The sequence below is a fragment of the Protopterus annectens genome, chromosome 4.part0 (assembly GCF_019279795.1).
Source record: "Protopterus annectens isolate FY-2018-M chromosome 4.part0, PAN1.0, whole genome shotgun sequence".
Lineage (NCBI taxonomy): Eukaryota > Metazoa > Chordata > Ceratodontiformes > Protopteridae > Protopterus > Protopterus annectens.
Window position 1 is genome coordinate 606,875,497 of NC_056733.1, and position 15,857 is coordinate 606,891,353.

The 15,857-nt window shown below is 41.3% G+C and overlaps 1 protein-coding gene across 1 annotated transcript in view; it reads right to left on the reverse strand.

The window, feature by feature from the left end:
- DNAH10 (dynein axonemal heavy chain 10) overlaps positions 1–15,857 on the reverse strand; it is a 5,879,077-nt gene that overhangs the window by 3,154,467 nt on the left and 2,708,753 nt on the right. Inside the window, exon 31 of the mRNA XM_044069759.1 lies at positions 14,114–14,337. Within this exon, the coding sequence (XP_043925694.1) occupies positions 14,114–14,337 (224 nt within the window). The remainder of the gene's footprint in view (positions 1–14,113; positions 14,338–15,857) is intronic.

Sequence of the window (15,857 nt, forward strand, 5' to 3'; positions counted from 1 at the left end):
CTCCTCTTCTGCTTGGTATACAATGAGTAGTCATTCTCCACAAACCCTCTGCTGTCTCCCACTTTTAGTATTTTGTCTTTCTGCCACAATTTTGTCAGAATCAACTCCTTCGGCAGGTAAGACTGCATCTTTACTATTAAAGGTCCAGGTTGTTTTCCCAGATCCAGTTTTATAGCATACTCACAATGTGTACTTTCAATTAACAACTCCTGTTGTGGAATACCAGTTCAGTTGCTTAATTGTGCTTTCATAAAATTAATACAGTCTGTTATTTCCAGCTTCTCAGGTGCAGATGAAAATCTCAGGTTTTCCCTACGTGCTTTGTACTCTAATTCTAATATTTTTTGAAACATCTCTTTTTGTGCAGTCTCATATTCAGTCAGCCTTTTCTTCATTTTGACCACTGAGCCTTTTACTGTTTGAATTGATATACTTCATCAGTGTTTCATTTATTTTAACCAGGTCTGTGTGCAGTTATATTTTGCTTTCCTCTAGGTTACCGGGAGACATGTCTGGATTTTGCACTGCTTTTTGCTGAACAGCTACAATACATTTTCCATTCAGTGTCTTTTGTAGCTTATTTTCTGTCAGGTCCTCTGTAACTTTTTTCCTAGCATCCAGGCAGTGCATTTACTAGCCAATTACTAAAATTTACCCAGGAATCTAGATTCACTGGCTTTCTCTGGTAAGTTTCTGTTTTCACACTGAGAGAGCTAGAATTAAGTTTTTACTCAATGTGCAGCCATCTTGGGAGTCCTCAAGAGAAAGAGTCTTCAATAAAATCCTTCCCCCTGTTTGATCTAGGGGCACAGGTTCTATCACTCCAGAGACAGCATTTGTTAAATGACTGTGGGACATAAGAAAGTCTGATTTGCAGGGTGTGGAGGAATCCCCTGAAAGAAGGAAGAGACTCCAACTCCCATTTGCATCCTATTTAAATGATTCACAAAATCCACCTGTCTTAAACCCTCTGATGCCACTACAAAAAATGCAAAGCTAGACACTTCATTTTTTAACTTCTTGAATGTCCGCTTTTTAGAAACTTCTTGCTTTTTTTGTTTTGTTTCCTAAAATCGAGTTCAGCATTTGAAGGAAAACTTTTAGCAAAGTTAAAGAAGGATGTTTGAAAAATCTGGGCCACTACCTGAATTAACTTCCCTCTGTCGTCAGATCTTTTTATGACTTTAGCAGCAGACTGTCCAGATACCACCTTCTTTGTCAAGAGGAGAATTTAGAATCTTATCTTTAACATTTTAAGGTAAACTTTGACAACACAGCCATGCAAATCTTCTCATAACAGAACCAGTAGCAGATGCTCATGATGCAGCCTCAGCAGAATAATAAAGGCTTTTAAAGAATGTTTAGTTACCTTAAAACACAGAAGCAATTAAATAATTCAGTGAAGTCGTATTCTCAGAAGAATGAAGATTAGCAGTTAATTCCTCATATTTTCAAAAAACAAAAAGCCAAAAGACATTTTAACATGTTAGCCTGGCAGTTTAAAACTATGAAAGTACAAGTAGCAGAGGAATTAACTTTCTTCCCAACTAGATCAAAGACTTTCACATCCTTATTAAAAGTAATAGGATTAGTATTAATACAATATTTAGATGCAGATGGTTTTATCAAAAAAAAAATCACTGCAGGGTCAGACTTGGGATTAGAAAATAAATATTTAAGTGCCTGAGACACTTTATACAATCTGTCAGACTTTTTAGGGGCAAGAGGTTAACTGTTGGATATACTGTATGTTGTTAACAAATCATTATCTAATACTGGTCAAACAGATAGAACAGCTGCAAGTTAAGGAAAATCCAGTTGTAATAAATCATAATATTTTTGGTGAGACTCTGAAATTTCATGCTTTTCCCACTGCAAAGAATAGTTGTGTAAGAACTTACCATAACCTTAGATGTCCTTCTCTTCCATGTTGCAGTATTCATAATAGTTGGGGAGGTTGCTGCCCAAGCGGTGATATCCGGCCAGTAAACCAAAGTCTTGCTTCAGGAGGATATGTGTGATGTCTTGCGCCAAGGCCATAAACTGACGTAGGGTATAAAAGTGACATCTGCAAGTACCCTCTCCAGAATGGACCATGGCATACACTAGTACTTCTGGAGGTTTAAGGAGGGTCCAAGTTGGTAGACCCCATAGATTCCCATGTAGACTAGAATAAGGGTACTTGTTAGGCTGTGATCAGTGGAAAGTAATAGGAAGATGACAGGATGGGAATATGCCCACAGGCTAGTAAGGTATAATAGGCAGATGAGCCAGAGGGGGCAGGTAGGGAGGGGGGGACTGAATACTGCAACATGGAAGAGAAGGACATCTAAGGTTATGGTAAGTTCTTACACAACTACTCTATGTCCTTCTATTCACATTGCAGTATTCATAATAGCAGGGAGAGTGCCAAAGCTTTTAGGTATGAACCTGGGAGGAGGATTGGGGTCCTTGGTCAATGAGACCCTGAAGAATAGACCTGGCAACCTAGCTCTAGCCCTGGAGGCTAAGTCCAGTTTGTAATTTTTGGTGAATGTGTGTACTGAAGCCCAGGTGGCAGCTTCTAGGATTGAGGCATAATCAATCCCCTTGAAAAAAGCAGCTGCCCTTGTAGAGTGCGATTTCACCTGGCCCTGTAAGGTTTTACCATGGGTGGAATAACATATTCCAATGGATTTAGAAATCCATGAGGAAATGGTTTGTTTTGTGACTGCCTTCCCTAGAGCTCTAGGGTGGAAGGAGATGAAAAGTTGGTCAGATTTCCTAATAGCTTTAGTTTTGTCTAAATAATACCTCATTTGTCTGTGTACATCTAGAGAATATAGGGTCCTCTCTGAGGCATTTTGGGGATTAGGGTAGAAAACAGGTAGGTTAATGAAAGTTCATTAACTACCTTAGGCATGAAAGAGGGATTAGTCTAAAGGCAACTCTATCCTTTTGGAAAATAAGGTAAGGAGGGATGGCCATAAGGGCTAGAATCTCTGATACCTTCCTGGTGGAGGTAAGGGCAACTAGTAGTACAGTTTTAAAGGTGCACAGTTTTAGGGTCACTGAATATGCTTGTTCAAAAGGTAGCAATGTGAGTTTTTCTAGGAAAAGATTCAGGTCCCAAGGTGGAAGGTTAGGTTTTCTTGGGGGGTCGGATATGAAGAACCCCTTTCAGGAACAGCTTGACCTCCAATCTGGAAGCCAGTAGTGGTAACATGGACAGACAGGCAGAGATGGCAGATAAATGGACTTTAACTGATGAGTAAGTTAGCCCTGCATGAAGGAGCTCACACAAATAGGAAAGGACCAAAGGAACAGGAATAGTGCTAGGGTTCTGGTTTTTCCTCTGATACCACCTGGAGAATTTTTTCCATTTAGAGATGTAATTTCTCCTATTGCTAGGTTTCCTGGCCTCCTGCAGGACATTGAGTACGTCCTCTGTGTACAGGTGTTTGAAGGGGATTAGAACCCTATCATCCACAAGGTCAATTTCAAGTTGTTAACTTGAGGGTGTAGTAGGGATCCCCTGTTCTGTGTGAGCAAGTCTATTTGGTGGGATAACCTGTGGTGATTGCCCTTGGCTAGTAAGTAGAGAAGGAGAAACCAGTGCTGTCTTGGACAGTAAGGCTCACCAACAGGAATTTTGGTTTGTCCTTCTGTATTTTAAGGACATCTTTCTGAATTAGAGTGAAGGGTGCAAAAGCATAGAGAACCCCCCCCCCCCCAGTGAAAGGAGAAGGCGTCCACTTTCCAGGCCTGTGGATGTGGGGCCCTTGTGCAAAATTTGAGCATCTGTTTGTTCTGGGAGGAGGCAAACAGATTGAGTTGTGGAAAACCCCACTTGTGAATGAGATCTAGGAACACCTCTCGGTAAAGTATCCATTTATGAGAGGGAGATGAAGTTCTGCTTAGAGAGCCTGCCATGACATTCTCTGTCGAGGGAATGTACACTGCTACTAAATGGATGTTTAGGTTCGTTGCTAGACTCCAGCTTTGGATTGCTAAGCTGCAAAGGGGGTAGGATCTTGTCCACCCTGTTTATGTATCACATGACAGTCATATTGTCTCTGATCACCTTGAGAGTATCTGGGAGTAGGGCTGTTTTGAAAGTTTGTAGGGCTAAATGAAGTGCCCTCATTTCTTTGATACTGATGTGGTCCTTTAGTCTTAGTGTGGACCATTTTCCCTGTACAGTGATCTGCTTCTGGTTGTTCTGTAGTACAGCACCCCAACCCAGGTCTGATGCATCTGTGGTGAGTTCTAATAGGTGGGCAGGTGCCTGTAGTGGAATACCCTGATTGTGACAGATGGCAGATATCCACCAGTGGAGTTCTGTCTTCAGACACTGGAGTAATAGAAGAGGAGTGTCCAGTGGATGGGAGTGTTGGCTCCATATGTTCTTCAAGATCCACGGGATGTTTCTCATGTGGAATCTTGCTAGGGGCAACATGGGTATTAGGGATGCCGTGTGTCCACGCATCCTTAGAAATTCCCGTCCTGGTAATTAAGTAAGGTTGATGAGTTTGTTGAGGTAAATGTGCAGGCCCAGGATTCTTTGTTCTGGGATAAAGGCTTTCATAAAGTCTGCTCTGATTCTGCATCTCAAGAAAACCATGTATTTTGTGGCTTGCAGATGAGATTTTCTTTGTTGATAGTGAATCCTAGTTGGGTTAGGGTGTTGATCACCAGCCTTAGGTGCTCTAGGAGGACTTGGCAGTTTTGGTGAGGTACAGTAAGGTCGTCTAGGTATGGGTATATTTGTATACCATGTGTTCTGCAGTAAGCAATGAAGGGTGCTAGACACTTTGTGAACACTCGAGGGCCTGTGGAGAGCCCAAACGGCAAGACAGAGAATTGAAAATGACAGGAACCTACTGCAAAGTGGAGGTATTTCCTGTAGTCTGGGTGAAAGGGTATGTGTAGGTATGCATCCTTCAAATCCAGGGCCATGTACTTCTGAGTGGGAATGAGTCAAAGGAGCAAAGGTAAGGTGAGCATTTTGAAGCTGGGTACCTTGAGAAATAGATTTATGAAAGAAAGATCCAGAATTAGTCTCCATGGACCATCTTTCCTTGGTACCAAAAACATTCTTGAGTAAAAACTTTTGTTTCTTTGGGTGGATGTTATTTGTTCTATGGTGCCCTGGGCTAGTAGTTGTTGAATGATAGAGGGGAAGAAGTGGGCTTGATTTGCTGGAGTTTGAGGAATTCCCTGGAAGGAGGGGGTAACATTCACCAAGTCATAAAGTAACCTGTCTGAATGATGGATAGTACCCATCTTTCTGTTGTAATCTTCCATCAGGAGTGTAGGGAGAGGGTGAGGTGAATGGACAGTGGGGTGTTTAGATTTATTAATGGTAAGTCACAGCAGAGGTGGGCTGGTTTGATCAGACTGGCTCTGAAAGGGGGTAGTGGAAGGGCTGGAAGGAAACCTGGGGGCAGAGGTTTTACTCAGTTGTCTGCGCCGCTTTGTCTGATGAGCTGTGCGGGAGGATTGCCACCTGACAAAAGAAGTTTTCTGAATGTAGTTTCTGTGGTATCTGGGTATGGGAGATACCAGCAAGTGTTTTAGATTTTGTAATTCTTTTTTCCCTTCTCTTGAAGGGATTTTAGAAGTTCAGCTGAGACCTGGCCATATAGGGCTTTATTGTCCAGGGGGGCATCAAGCAGTTTTGTTTGTACATCTAAAGGCAATGACTGGAGTCTCAGCCAGGAGTAATGCCTTAGTAGTGAGCCAGATGCAGCAGATTTGGATGATGCTTCCACAGCATCATAACTGCATTTGGAGTGCCGAGTTACTTGGGGTGCTGTGGAGAGTAAGTTGTTAAGCTAAGTTTTTATATTGGAATCAGGGGCCTCAGAGTAGGGTGAAAAACTTAGCAACAGTGTCCAAGACATACCTAGCCATGTGGGTTTGGTAGTTCAAGGCTCTTATAGCAAGAGTAGAGGAGGTATACACCTTTTTCCCTAGTCTGTCCATAAATATACTGCCTTTATCAGTAGGATAGAGGGCAGACGAAGGTAATTGCCTAGATGTCCTATCTGCAGAGAATGCAATCACAGCAGGGTCTGCTGGTGGGTTTCTGAAAAGGAACTGGGTGTCCTCAGGGACCTTATAAAAATGGTCAGGTCATTTTGATGCTGGTGGTTGGGAATCTGTTGTCTGAGAGGCGGCTAGGAAAGCATCCTGGAAGGCAGGAAGTAAAGGGGGCACAGCTGAAGGTGACTGCTGTTCCATTTGCAGTAGGTCAAAATATCTTTTCTTACTATTTGAGACCTCTGAGGCTTGCCATTTAAAATGTTCCCTCATGAGGGAGATGGTATCACCAAAAGTGAATTCTTCCCCAAGGGACTCTGGGGTAATGGGATCCTCTTCCTCTGGGATAATAAAGTCTTTGGATGAGTCATTCTGAGAGTCATAGGTGACAGAATCTTCATCTGAGGAGAGATCCTCCTCTGATACAAGTAAAGGGGGTCCTGTAGGAAAAACAGTTGATTGTTGTTGTATCTGTAATGCCTAGAATGCCTTAAACAAGCTTTGAGAGAAAACTTCCCAACCTGGGACAGGTTGTGTTTCTATGTCTTACTTTTTGTTTTCTCTTCATGGGGTAGGCTGTAGAGAAACAGAGGGAACTGACATCTGGGTGAATGGGGGAACTAGAGCAGGACCCTCTGACTGAATGAGTCGTACTTTCCCTTCGCCATCGGGATCTGATGGCTGATTTGCCTCAGCGGTCATACTTGAAGTTTCCGCTAGTCCAGCTTCCATCGTGGTTTCTGGGCCTAGTAAGGAAACAGGGGACTGAAAAAATTCCGGGATTTCATCAGCCTCAAGAATCTCCCCTGACACATGAGGGGCAGCATAGGAATCAGGCCTGGTTTTCTTGGCCTTTTTCCTCAGCGGCTCTTCGGACAGGCCTGCTCCTCCCTCCATACCGAGTGCGAGATGTCAAAGCCTCTGATTTTCTAAGTAAAGTTTAAGTGTGGCCAGACAGCTGTGAAGGGTTTTTGGAAAGAAAGATTTGCAAATAGGGCAGGACATATGGTCGTGGGCCTCGCCTAAACAGAATGCACACTTATCATGGGAGTCCTTGTGAAGAATTTGCCTTCCACAAGCACACTTTCCCTTTCTAGTGGACATGTACTTATCAGCAAAGAAAAAAAAAAAAAAAAACACAAGAAAACAATGAAAACCCCACAGAGTGCTTAACTGTAGCCGTCATCTGAATTAGAGATCTGCTTTCTGAACTGGCAAATGGGAGTCCGATGTTCACTGTGGCAGAAAAAGTCTGGAGAGGGTATGTGCAGATGTCACTCTTATACCCTACGTCGGTTTATGGCCCTGGTGCAGGATGTCACACGTACCCTCCTGAAGCAAGACTTTGGTATACTGGCCGGATGTCGGCGCTGCAGGCAGCAACCTCCCCTAATGTTATGAATACTGCAACAAGCGAATAGAAGGACATCAACTCTTTTATTTTTGCAGAAGTTAAAAAGTAACTCTTCTGGGGAGTGGAATATGAAGAATTACTTTCTTCAGAATCAGATTCTTCTTCCTGAGGAGAAATTATAGAAAACATCTCTGCCAGTGCAGTCCCTGTTTTTCTAACCTGAGTTTCTTATGGACTGGAGGAGGAGAATTCTCCTCAGTATTGTCACTTCTCTCACCTCTATGTTTCTTCCTTTTCTCTCTGTCTTAATCACAGTGTCTGTCTTTCTCTTTATGTTTTGTAGAATTATGAGATTTAGGTTCAGTCCATTTGGCCAAAAGGTCAATCCTAAAGCCAGGCTTGAGGCAAAACACCATTTGGGGGTTGACATGGATCTATCTTTCAAACTTTACAATGTTAACCTACTTTTCATATTTTAATGGTCTGACAGTTAAAACATTCACAAATATCACATTTTATACTTTATGTGTCTATCTTGTGGTAGAATCCTATGACTAAATCTACACTTTGAAATGCTTTACTTTCCCTGATGAAAGACTAATATTAGAGAATACCAGAATGAAAAAAATGGTCAACATCAAATTTTTAAACAGTTCAACAATATTTTTTAACAGTTTCATACTAAAAACAACCTCAAACTTGATAATGAGCAAAACAAAATGAACAGAAAGTGTTTTTAGTAAAAAATGTTTAAATAATCTAAACTAGAAAGAAAAAAAAATAATGGTTTGCCAATTAAAAGTCTCCTTAAAAGTATCCAAAGTCTATGCTTAAAGAGGTTAAAAATAGAGTAGTCTGACCTTATCTGTTGACCAGAAAGAGAAAAACAAAACTCAAAGTCCAAAAGTAATTTTTTTTTTCATAAAGAAAACGTGAAAAATTAGCACGGGGCCAGTTATTCAATGCAAGCTTCTCCAGTTGCAATAGAACTATGGACAGGAAACTAGTTTGTGGAACAGTACATGTAAATGAGAGGGTTAACTAGTTGGGGAAAGATTTAGACACGGAGCTAAATGAAACTCTTTGGTGTCAGAGGAGATGACTCTCTCCTCATACCAGATCTACGGTACAGCAAAAGTAACACAAAACTGGTGTCTACTTTAACAAAATATTTCATCCACAAAGACTGGAATTAAAATCACTCTCTCAGCTAAGACTATTAATTAAATCAAGGCTACTGAGGTGTTCATCTATTCTCTTTTCACTCCTTTGTTGCCCAAGGCCTACCTACAAAGTCCACTTATTCATTCTTGTCATACTAGAATGCTAGAAATTAAGGTTTGCACCTGATTCTCTAAAACCAGAATTCCCAGAGGTCATGTTAGGATTATCCCAACTTGTTTTTTCTCCCTCCCTGAGCATCTTCTCAATACTTTACTGAAATAATATACTAACATAAGCTATAAACCACTTGCTTGCTATAAATCACCTTTAGAAAAAAGGCAGTCTGACTCTTCCTTATCCTACCTTGAATTTACATGACAGTTTGTACTTCAAACAGTTCACAGAACGAAATGCAAGATCAGGTATACAAATGAAAGTATGACACTTTATGATTTTTACTAATTAAAAAAATTGTGCTAAACATCCTCAAAATCTAATGAACCTCCTTAACACTGTTCTTAAAGAATCTTCATTCTTCCTAAAGTGTGTTCTTTCTTTTTGACTCACACCAATACCAACTGCTGCTACAGAATCTAGAGTACTTGATGTTAGGGTAGGTGTGCTGTACAGATAAGCACCGTCTTCAAACAGCCTTGGTGTCCTTAATTCTTATTGTGTACTTTCAGACATTCATCATAGTCAGATTATGCTGCAGTCCCTAACTTCTCTCCCAATATAATTTCTACATCCTTACATACAGCATATTGCCTACTCACCAGCAGCTATAAGTATACTATTTATTTATATTATTATTTATTTATTCCAGTTTGATAACCGGGGAGGTCCACTGGGCTCGGGGAGCCCGTTTTCAGTGAAGGCCCAGGGAGAAAAGCTTCAACAATACATAGTTACATGAATAATTACTAAGAAACTTTGCGTTAATGACAAATAAATAGGTAGCATTCATAAAGAAACAATTACAATTTTGTTTAGGTGTAAAAGACAGGCAAATGGCCTTGAGGCTAGATTTTACAGTACAGTTATATATATATAATACAAATGAGCAAGGGTAGCTAGGTGAGAGGTTAACCAGGAGTATAAGTGGAGGAGACCTTGAGAGGTATAGGGTGAATAGTACAGTTGCATTTCCTGTTTGAGTAAAGGTGAGAATGAAGAAGAGTTTTAAAGTTTTCGAGGTTATCGCAGGTCCTAAGAGTGGAGGGAAGAGCATTCCATTTTTTGGCTACGGTGAAGGAAAGCAGAAGTTGACCAGCTGGGCGCTTGGGATTGTGGATGGAGATTAGGTTTTGGTGGGTAGATCCTAAGTGTTCTATGGGGAGTATATGGTTGTAGGATATTGAATAGTGCAGGGCACTTGATAGGTTGGAATAGTAGTCTATAGGCAGTCGTGATTTGGAGAAAGTCAAGTTGGTTATGGAGTTCAAGCCAGTTTAATGAGTGAAGGGAGGAACAGTGATGAGTGGAAGATTTGGCTTTGGTAGCAAATCTGGATATTTTATTGTAACATATTTCTAGTTTGGAGGATAGTGAGGAGGATAAATTAGTAAGCAGAGGGGCGCCATACAGTAGAGAGGGAAGGAGATAAGTAGTGGCAAGAGTTAGTCTGGTAGCAGGAGAGAGGAAGTGATTGTTTCTATAAAGTAGGCCGAGTTTTATGTGGGTTTTCTTTATGTTTAGCTGGACGTGAGTATTAAATTTTAGGTGTTCATCAATGGTTACACCAAGAAGTTTGGCGGAGGGAACAACCTCTAAAATGGAGTTGTTATGGCTGATTATTTGGAATGCGTTTTTATCAATAGGGGAGGACTTAGAAGGAGAGAATAGAAAGATTTTAGTTTTGTTAGCATTAAATGAGAGGTGATTTTGGAGCATCCAGTTTTCGGTAGTTATGAAGGCTGTTTGTGTCTGTAGTTGAAGATCTGTTAAGTTGGAGGTGCAGCAGATCAAAGTAGAATCGTCAGCATATTGAACAATTTTAGTATTGGGTATGGCCTTGTAAAAGTCGTTAAAGATGTTGAATAGAATTGGGCCAAGTATGGATCCTTGGGGTACTCCAGTGGGGGTAGGACGGAAGGTGGAGGTGCCATGGCCCCATTTGACAGCCTGTGACCTGTCGGAAAGATAGCTGGAGAACCAGGAGACAGTTTTATGGGAGAGATTGAGATTACACAGATGATTTAGAAGGTGGGTGTGGGAGATGGTATCAAAAGCTTTAGATAGTCCAGCAGAACTGAGGATACGAAATTACCAGAGTCACTGGCTAAATTGACAGTATGTAAGAAGGAGAGAAGGGCGGTGTTGGTACTACGTCCTGGGCGGAAGCTGTGTTGGGTAGGAGAGAGTAGCTGGTGTTTGGTAAGGAATGGCAAGAGCTGGAGGTGGATGCATTTTTCAAGGATTTTAGAGAGGGGGAAAGGATGGCTATGGGGCGGAGATACATTACAGTTTTTGCCACCCTTGTGAAGTGGAAGAATATATGCAGAGCGCCATAGTTTGGGTACATAGGATTCAAATAAGGATCTATTGATCAGGATGCTAATAGGGAGAGCAATACCATTGGAGGCTATTTTTAAGAAGGAGGAGGGAATGCTGTCGGGGGCATTGAAGCAAGGCTTTAGTTTAGAGAGTAGTTTCTTTATTTGGTAGGTGGAAATGGGTTTGAGTTCGAAAGTAGGGGGGGGAGAAGAGGGAGAGGATGTTGGGGTGGGGTTGAGGGTTGTTGTTGGTAAAGGTCTTGGTTAGCTCACCAATAGAAGTGGTGAAGAAGGTGTTGAATAGTGAGGCAATTTCAAGGTCAGATTTGCTGGTGTCGGGGCAGGGATTGGTTTTAGTACCTAGCCTAAGGAGAGAGTTGATAGAGTTCCAAAATTTTGGGGGGGAGGGGTTTGCATGATTTGTTTGCATTTTGATGTAGTAGGACTTTTTATCTTTGATAACTTGTTTTTTGGCAAGGTTTCTTAGTTGTTTGTATTTAAGTAAGATGTCTGTTTATTTTCGAGGTATATTTTCCAGGTTTTATCTCTTTGTAGCATAATCTTTTTGGTGTCTTTAGTAAGCCACAGGGTGGTCTTAGTTTTTACTCTTTTTGTTCTTACTAGAGCTAGGGAGTTAAGGACATTTAAGAAAGTTGAATTGAAAAAGTCAACGGCTGAGTCCAATGGAAGAGTTTTCAGGGGGTTCCAATCTGTATTCCTGAATGAATCAGAGAAAGCAGTAGTGTTAAAGTTAGAGAGGTTCCAAGTGCGGATAAACTGGTGGGAGTGTGGGGGGGAAGCTCGATGGGTGAAGGCAGGGAGGTGGTCTCCTAATGAGTCTGGTATGACACCAGATTGCATCACTTTATTGGGATGAGATACTAGGCTCCAGTCTAGTATGGAGCCGGGGGGGGGGGGGGTTGGTTTTGTTGGGTCTAGTGATGGTGTTAGTAAGTTGAGTGTAGTTAAATAGATTGATTGACATGATGGGGTTAGGGTTATTGATTTTGTTCCAGTCTATATTTACATCACCCAATATGTATGTTTCCAGTTTAATATTTGAGGAGGCCCAGGACAGGATGTCTTCCAGGGTGTTGGTGTTGTTACCTGGAGGAATATAGAGGGAAATGAAGCAGATGCTTTTATGATTGTTAATTTTTAGAAGGCCTGCTACAAGTTCAGCATTATTGAAAGAAGGGATGGGATTAGGATATGGAGTAAAGGACAGCTGGTTGAAGTAGACTAGTGCGACACTGCCACCCCGAGAAGTGATTGAAATCCATGGGGAAGGAATTCAGAGTCACTTATGTGAGGTTTTAGCCAGATTTCAGAGATGGCTACAATGTCAGGTGAGTTGTGAGTGAGCCAGGCATGAAAGTGGGTTATTTTATTTTTTAGGCTTTGGGCATTGATGGTGAGGAATTTGAGGTATTTATTGGTGGAATTATTGTGGGAGCCAGTGTGGTTAGTAGGAGAGAAGTTTGGTCCTGGATTAGGGTGAATGTCACCGGCTAAGCAGAGGTAAGTAAGATACAGAATAAGTTGTTTTGGTTTGTACTTAGTTAGAAGTGTCTGGTAATGAAAAGGTCTGGGTTTGTAGTATTTAGTAGTGATTGGGGCAGCCACGGTGGTGCAGCGGTTAACGTTGTCGCCTCACAGTAAGAGGTTCTCTGGTTCGATCCTCGGCTGGGGTGCCTTCTGTACGGAGTCTGCATGTCCTCCCTGTGGTTGCGTGGGTTTCCTCCGGGTGCTCCGGTTTCCTCCCACATCCCAAAGACATGCTGTAGGAGGATTGGACACTCTAAATTGGCCCTAGGTGTGACTGCGTGCATGTGTGCACCTTCTGTGGAAGGTTGGGCGCTGGGCTGGCAACTCTACACCATAAAACTCTACTGCCAATCATGAGCGGACAGGTGATTCGCTGTGGCGACCCCTAACCGGGAAAAGCCGAAAGAAGAAGTAGTGATTGGGAGAAGTTTTACTTTGAAGAATAGGGGAAGGGTGGGAGGGAACTAAAGAGGCTGAGATGTTGTGGAAGTGTGTTGTATGGGGGAGGTGGGGAGGCAGAGGTGGGGGGTGTAGATGGAAGTGAGTATAGGAGGTGGCATGGTATAAAGGAAGTAGAAGAAGGATGAGGAAGGAAGTGAAAATAAAGGTTTTAGGAATAGGAGCATGCATGATAGGTGGGGCCTGTTGGATGTAATAGAGAGGAGGTTAAGTGACTTAGGAGGGAAGTGGCGAGGTAGTAAGAGGAAGGTGGGGTGGAGGGAAAGTGTTGATGTCAACAGTCAGGAAATTCAGGAAATCTCAAGACAGGATACACCAGGGAATGATATTCATGCAGCAGGACAAAACTTTGGTTCTTTAGAGTGTTAGTACAGCTAACTCACACCAATACTTTCCATAAGTTCTCAATGTTTCAGTTATACTACCCATTACACTACTGCTGTGAAGAAAAGAACTTTCCTTTAGGTCATTACAATTTCTAATATCCGTTCTTCTTGGGCATTCACTCAGCCTACTCTATTCTTTTTTTTTTCCTGTAGCATCATATAGCTTTAGCAATCCAATGTGTACCAAACTCTTATTCTTTCAATTACATGCAGCTATAACATCTTTCAGCCTTGAATTTAAATCCCTAAACCTACTTCCAGCTCAGGATGCAAAGTTTCTTCCCTGCTGCTATTCTTTTCTGTCTAAGACAATAGTTTAACGTTCTAGTACTCACATATAAATCACACCACTTAGTTCTTTCTTTCCATTCTTATTGCTTTCTCTTACTGACTCTTATGAACTGCTAGCTACAGCACTCTAGTAGCATTCTGTTATGTCAAAAATGAATATATACAATGTTTACTGTTGTTATAACCTAAAAATAATCTGTTGTTACACAGTGTCATAATTTTACAATACAGATGCTGACAGTCTTTAAAAAGGGACCAATGTTCTTTAGGAACATATTAGGAATGAAGAAAACCTCCAGAAACTGTGTCTCAAGTAAAGGCGACATGCATCTATGCACATTCTAGAAAAAGAGGAAATCAGGTTAAGCGAAGAAAAATTATATCCTTCTCACCTGCTTTGGTATTCACAGTATCTGAATATAGCTTCTTTAGTAATTAACCTGTTTGTTCTTCTCATCTCGTTTAGAACTGCAGTCATCCAATCTTCAACTCTCCCCTCAGCTGCTACAGATTGACGGAAGTCCATGACTTCCCCCTCTGCTGAGATCATAGCTGTTGCCAGCATTTCATTATTATTGCCCTCCTGAAATTTTAGGGATGCTATGTTGTCGTACATCTGCAAAAAAAGTAAGACATATTAAACAGAATAAAAGATGGATTTCCTTGCATGAGTGAAGGCAGAAAGCAGGCAAGAGACAAGTTTTTAGTTTCTCACATCCACACTACAGAAAGATTTTCAGTTCTATTTTTCTTAAAAGATTAGTCAGGAAATTACTCATAGATAAGAATATACACAGACACTGAAGAGAGACAACTGAAGTGGGTCCTACATAGTGAGGCCATTATCTCTGTTGCTGCTACACTAAGTTAAATTTCATAGGATCCCCATTCCTGGGGTCATACTACATTGATTCAAACTGATGTCTCATGTGCCAGAATTAAAGGGTATGCTCGATGTCACAGACTTCAGTTTATTTTGTAATATATGATGTGAAGTTGTTCTATCTCGCCGTTTTGTTCTTACACATGGGTTCGGAGCTGATCCCTCGGCTCCGAGTCGGCCGCTTTTCAAGCTCAGACTCTCAGAGAAGCTCGAGACCTAGTGTATATCCCATGATGCTCTACTGTAAATCCCCAGATCTAGTATGCTGCAACCAAGACAGCCTACAGGAAGAAATAGAACTATAGTGCCTATATATCTAGGTAGCTATAAAGTTTGTAGAGGGAAGAAACAGTCTGTTCCAGTGACTTATTTTTTTAATATTAATAGAAGTTTTTTCTGAATAAAAGTATTATATATCATTAAAATTAGAAGTGTTATCTATAGTATTGGGCTATAGCCTGTTTGTTTAGCTCTAGTTAAAAATTTTTGAAGTAGTTCTATTCAGGGCTGTTAGGCCTCACTTATCTGTTTGGGCATGACAGGGCTCTGTCACTTTTGTGTGTGTGTGTGCTCTCCTTTCTCCTTTTATAATCTATAGGTATTTACATATATATATATATATATATATATATATATATATATATATATATATATATATATATATATATACATACACACTTACATATATCCTATAAGAAGTTAGTTCTTAGTTAAATTAGTGTTGTAGTAATATTTACACAGATAACTGTTTTGTTATTATACTTAAAATTCAGGGACCTGCATTTTTATTATTAAATATGTCAGAGAAACAAAAGTCAGGTTTCAAAAGGTGCGGGTGTGGTCAAAAGATGTCTGTTACAGACAACCACTCCACCTGCGTGTACTATTTGGGCTCTGTTCACCTACAAGAGGTGTGCTCTATCTGCCACTCCTTTAGCGCCAGGGTTCTCTTGGAAAGGCGCAGGAAGTTGGTAGATAGGGGACTTTTGAAGCCTGATTTTCAGGCTACTTTAGATAAAGCTGACCTCTATTCCAAGGCTTCGAAGGGGTCGAAGTCTTCCAAGGGATCCTCGGAGCCCAAGTCAGCAGCTCCGAGCTCCTCTACTATGGTTTGTGCATCGGCTCCACAGGGTTCTCTTGGAAAGGCGCAGGAAGTTGGTAGATAGGGGACTTCTGAAGCCTGATTTTCAGGCTACTTTAGACAAAGCTGACCTCTATTCCAAGGCTTCAAAGGGGTCGAAGTCTTCCAAGGG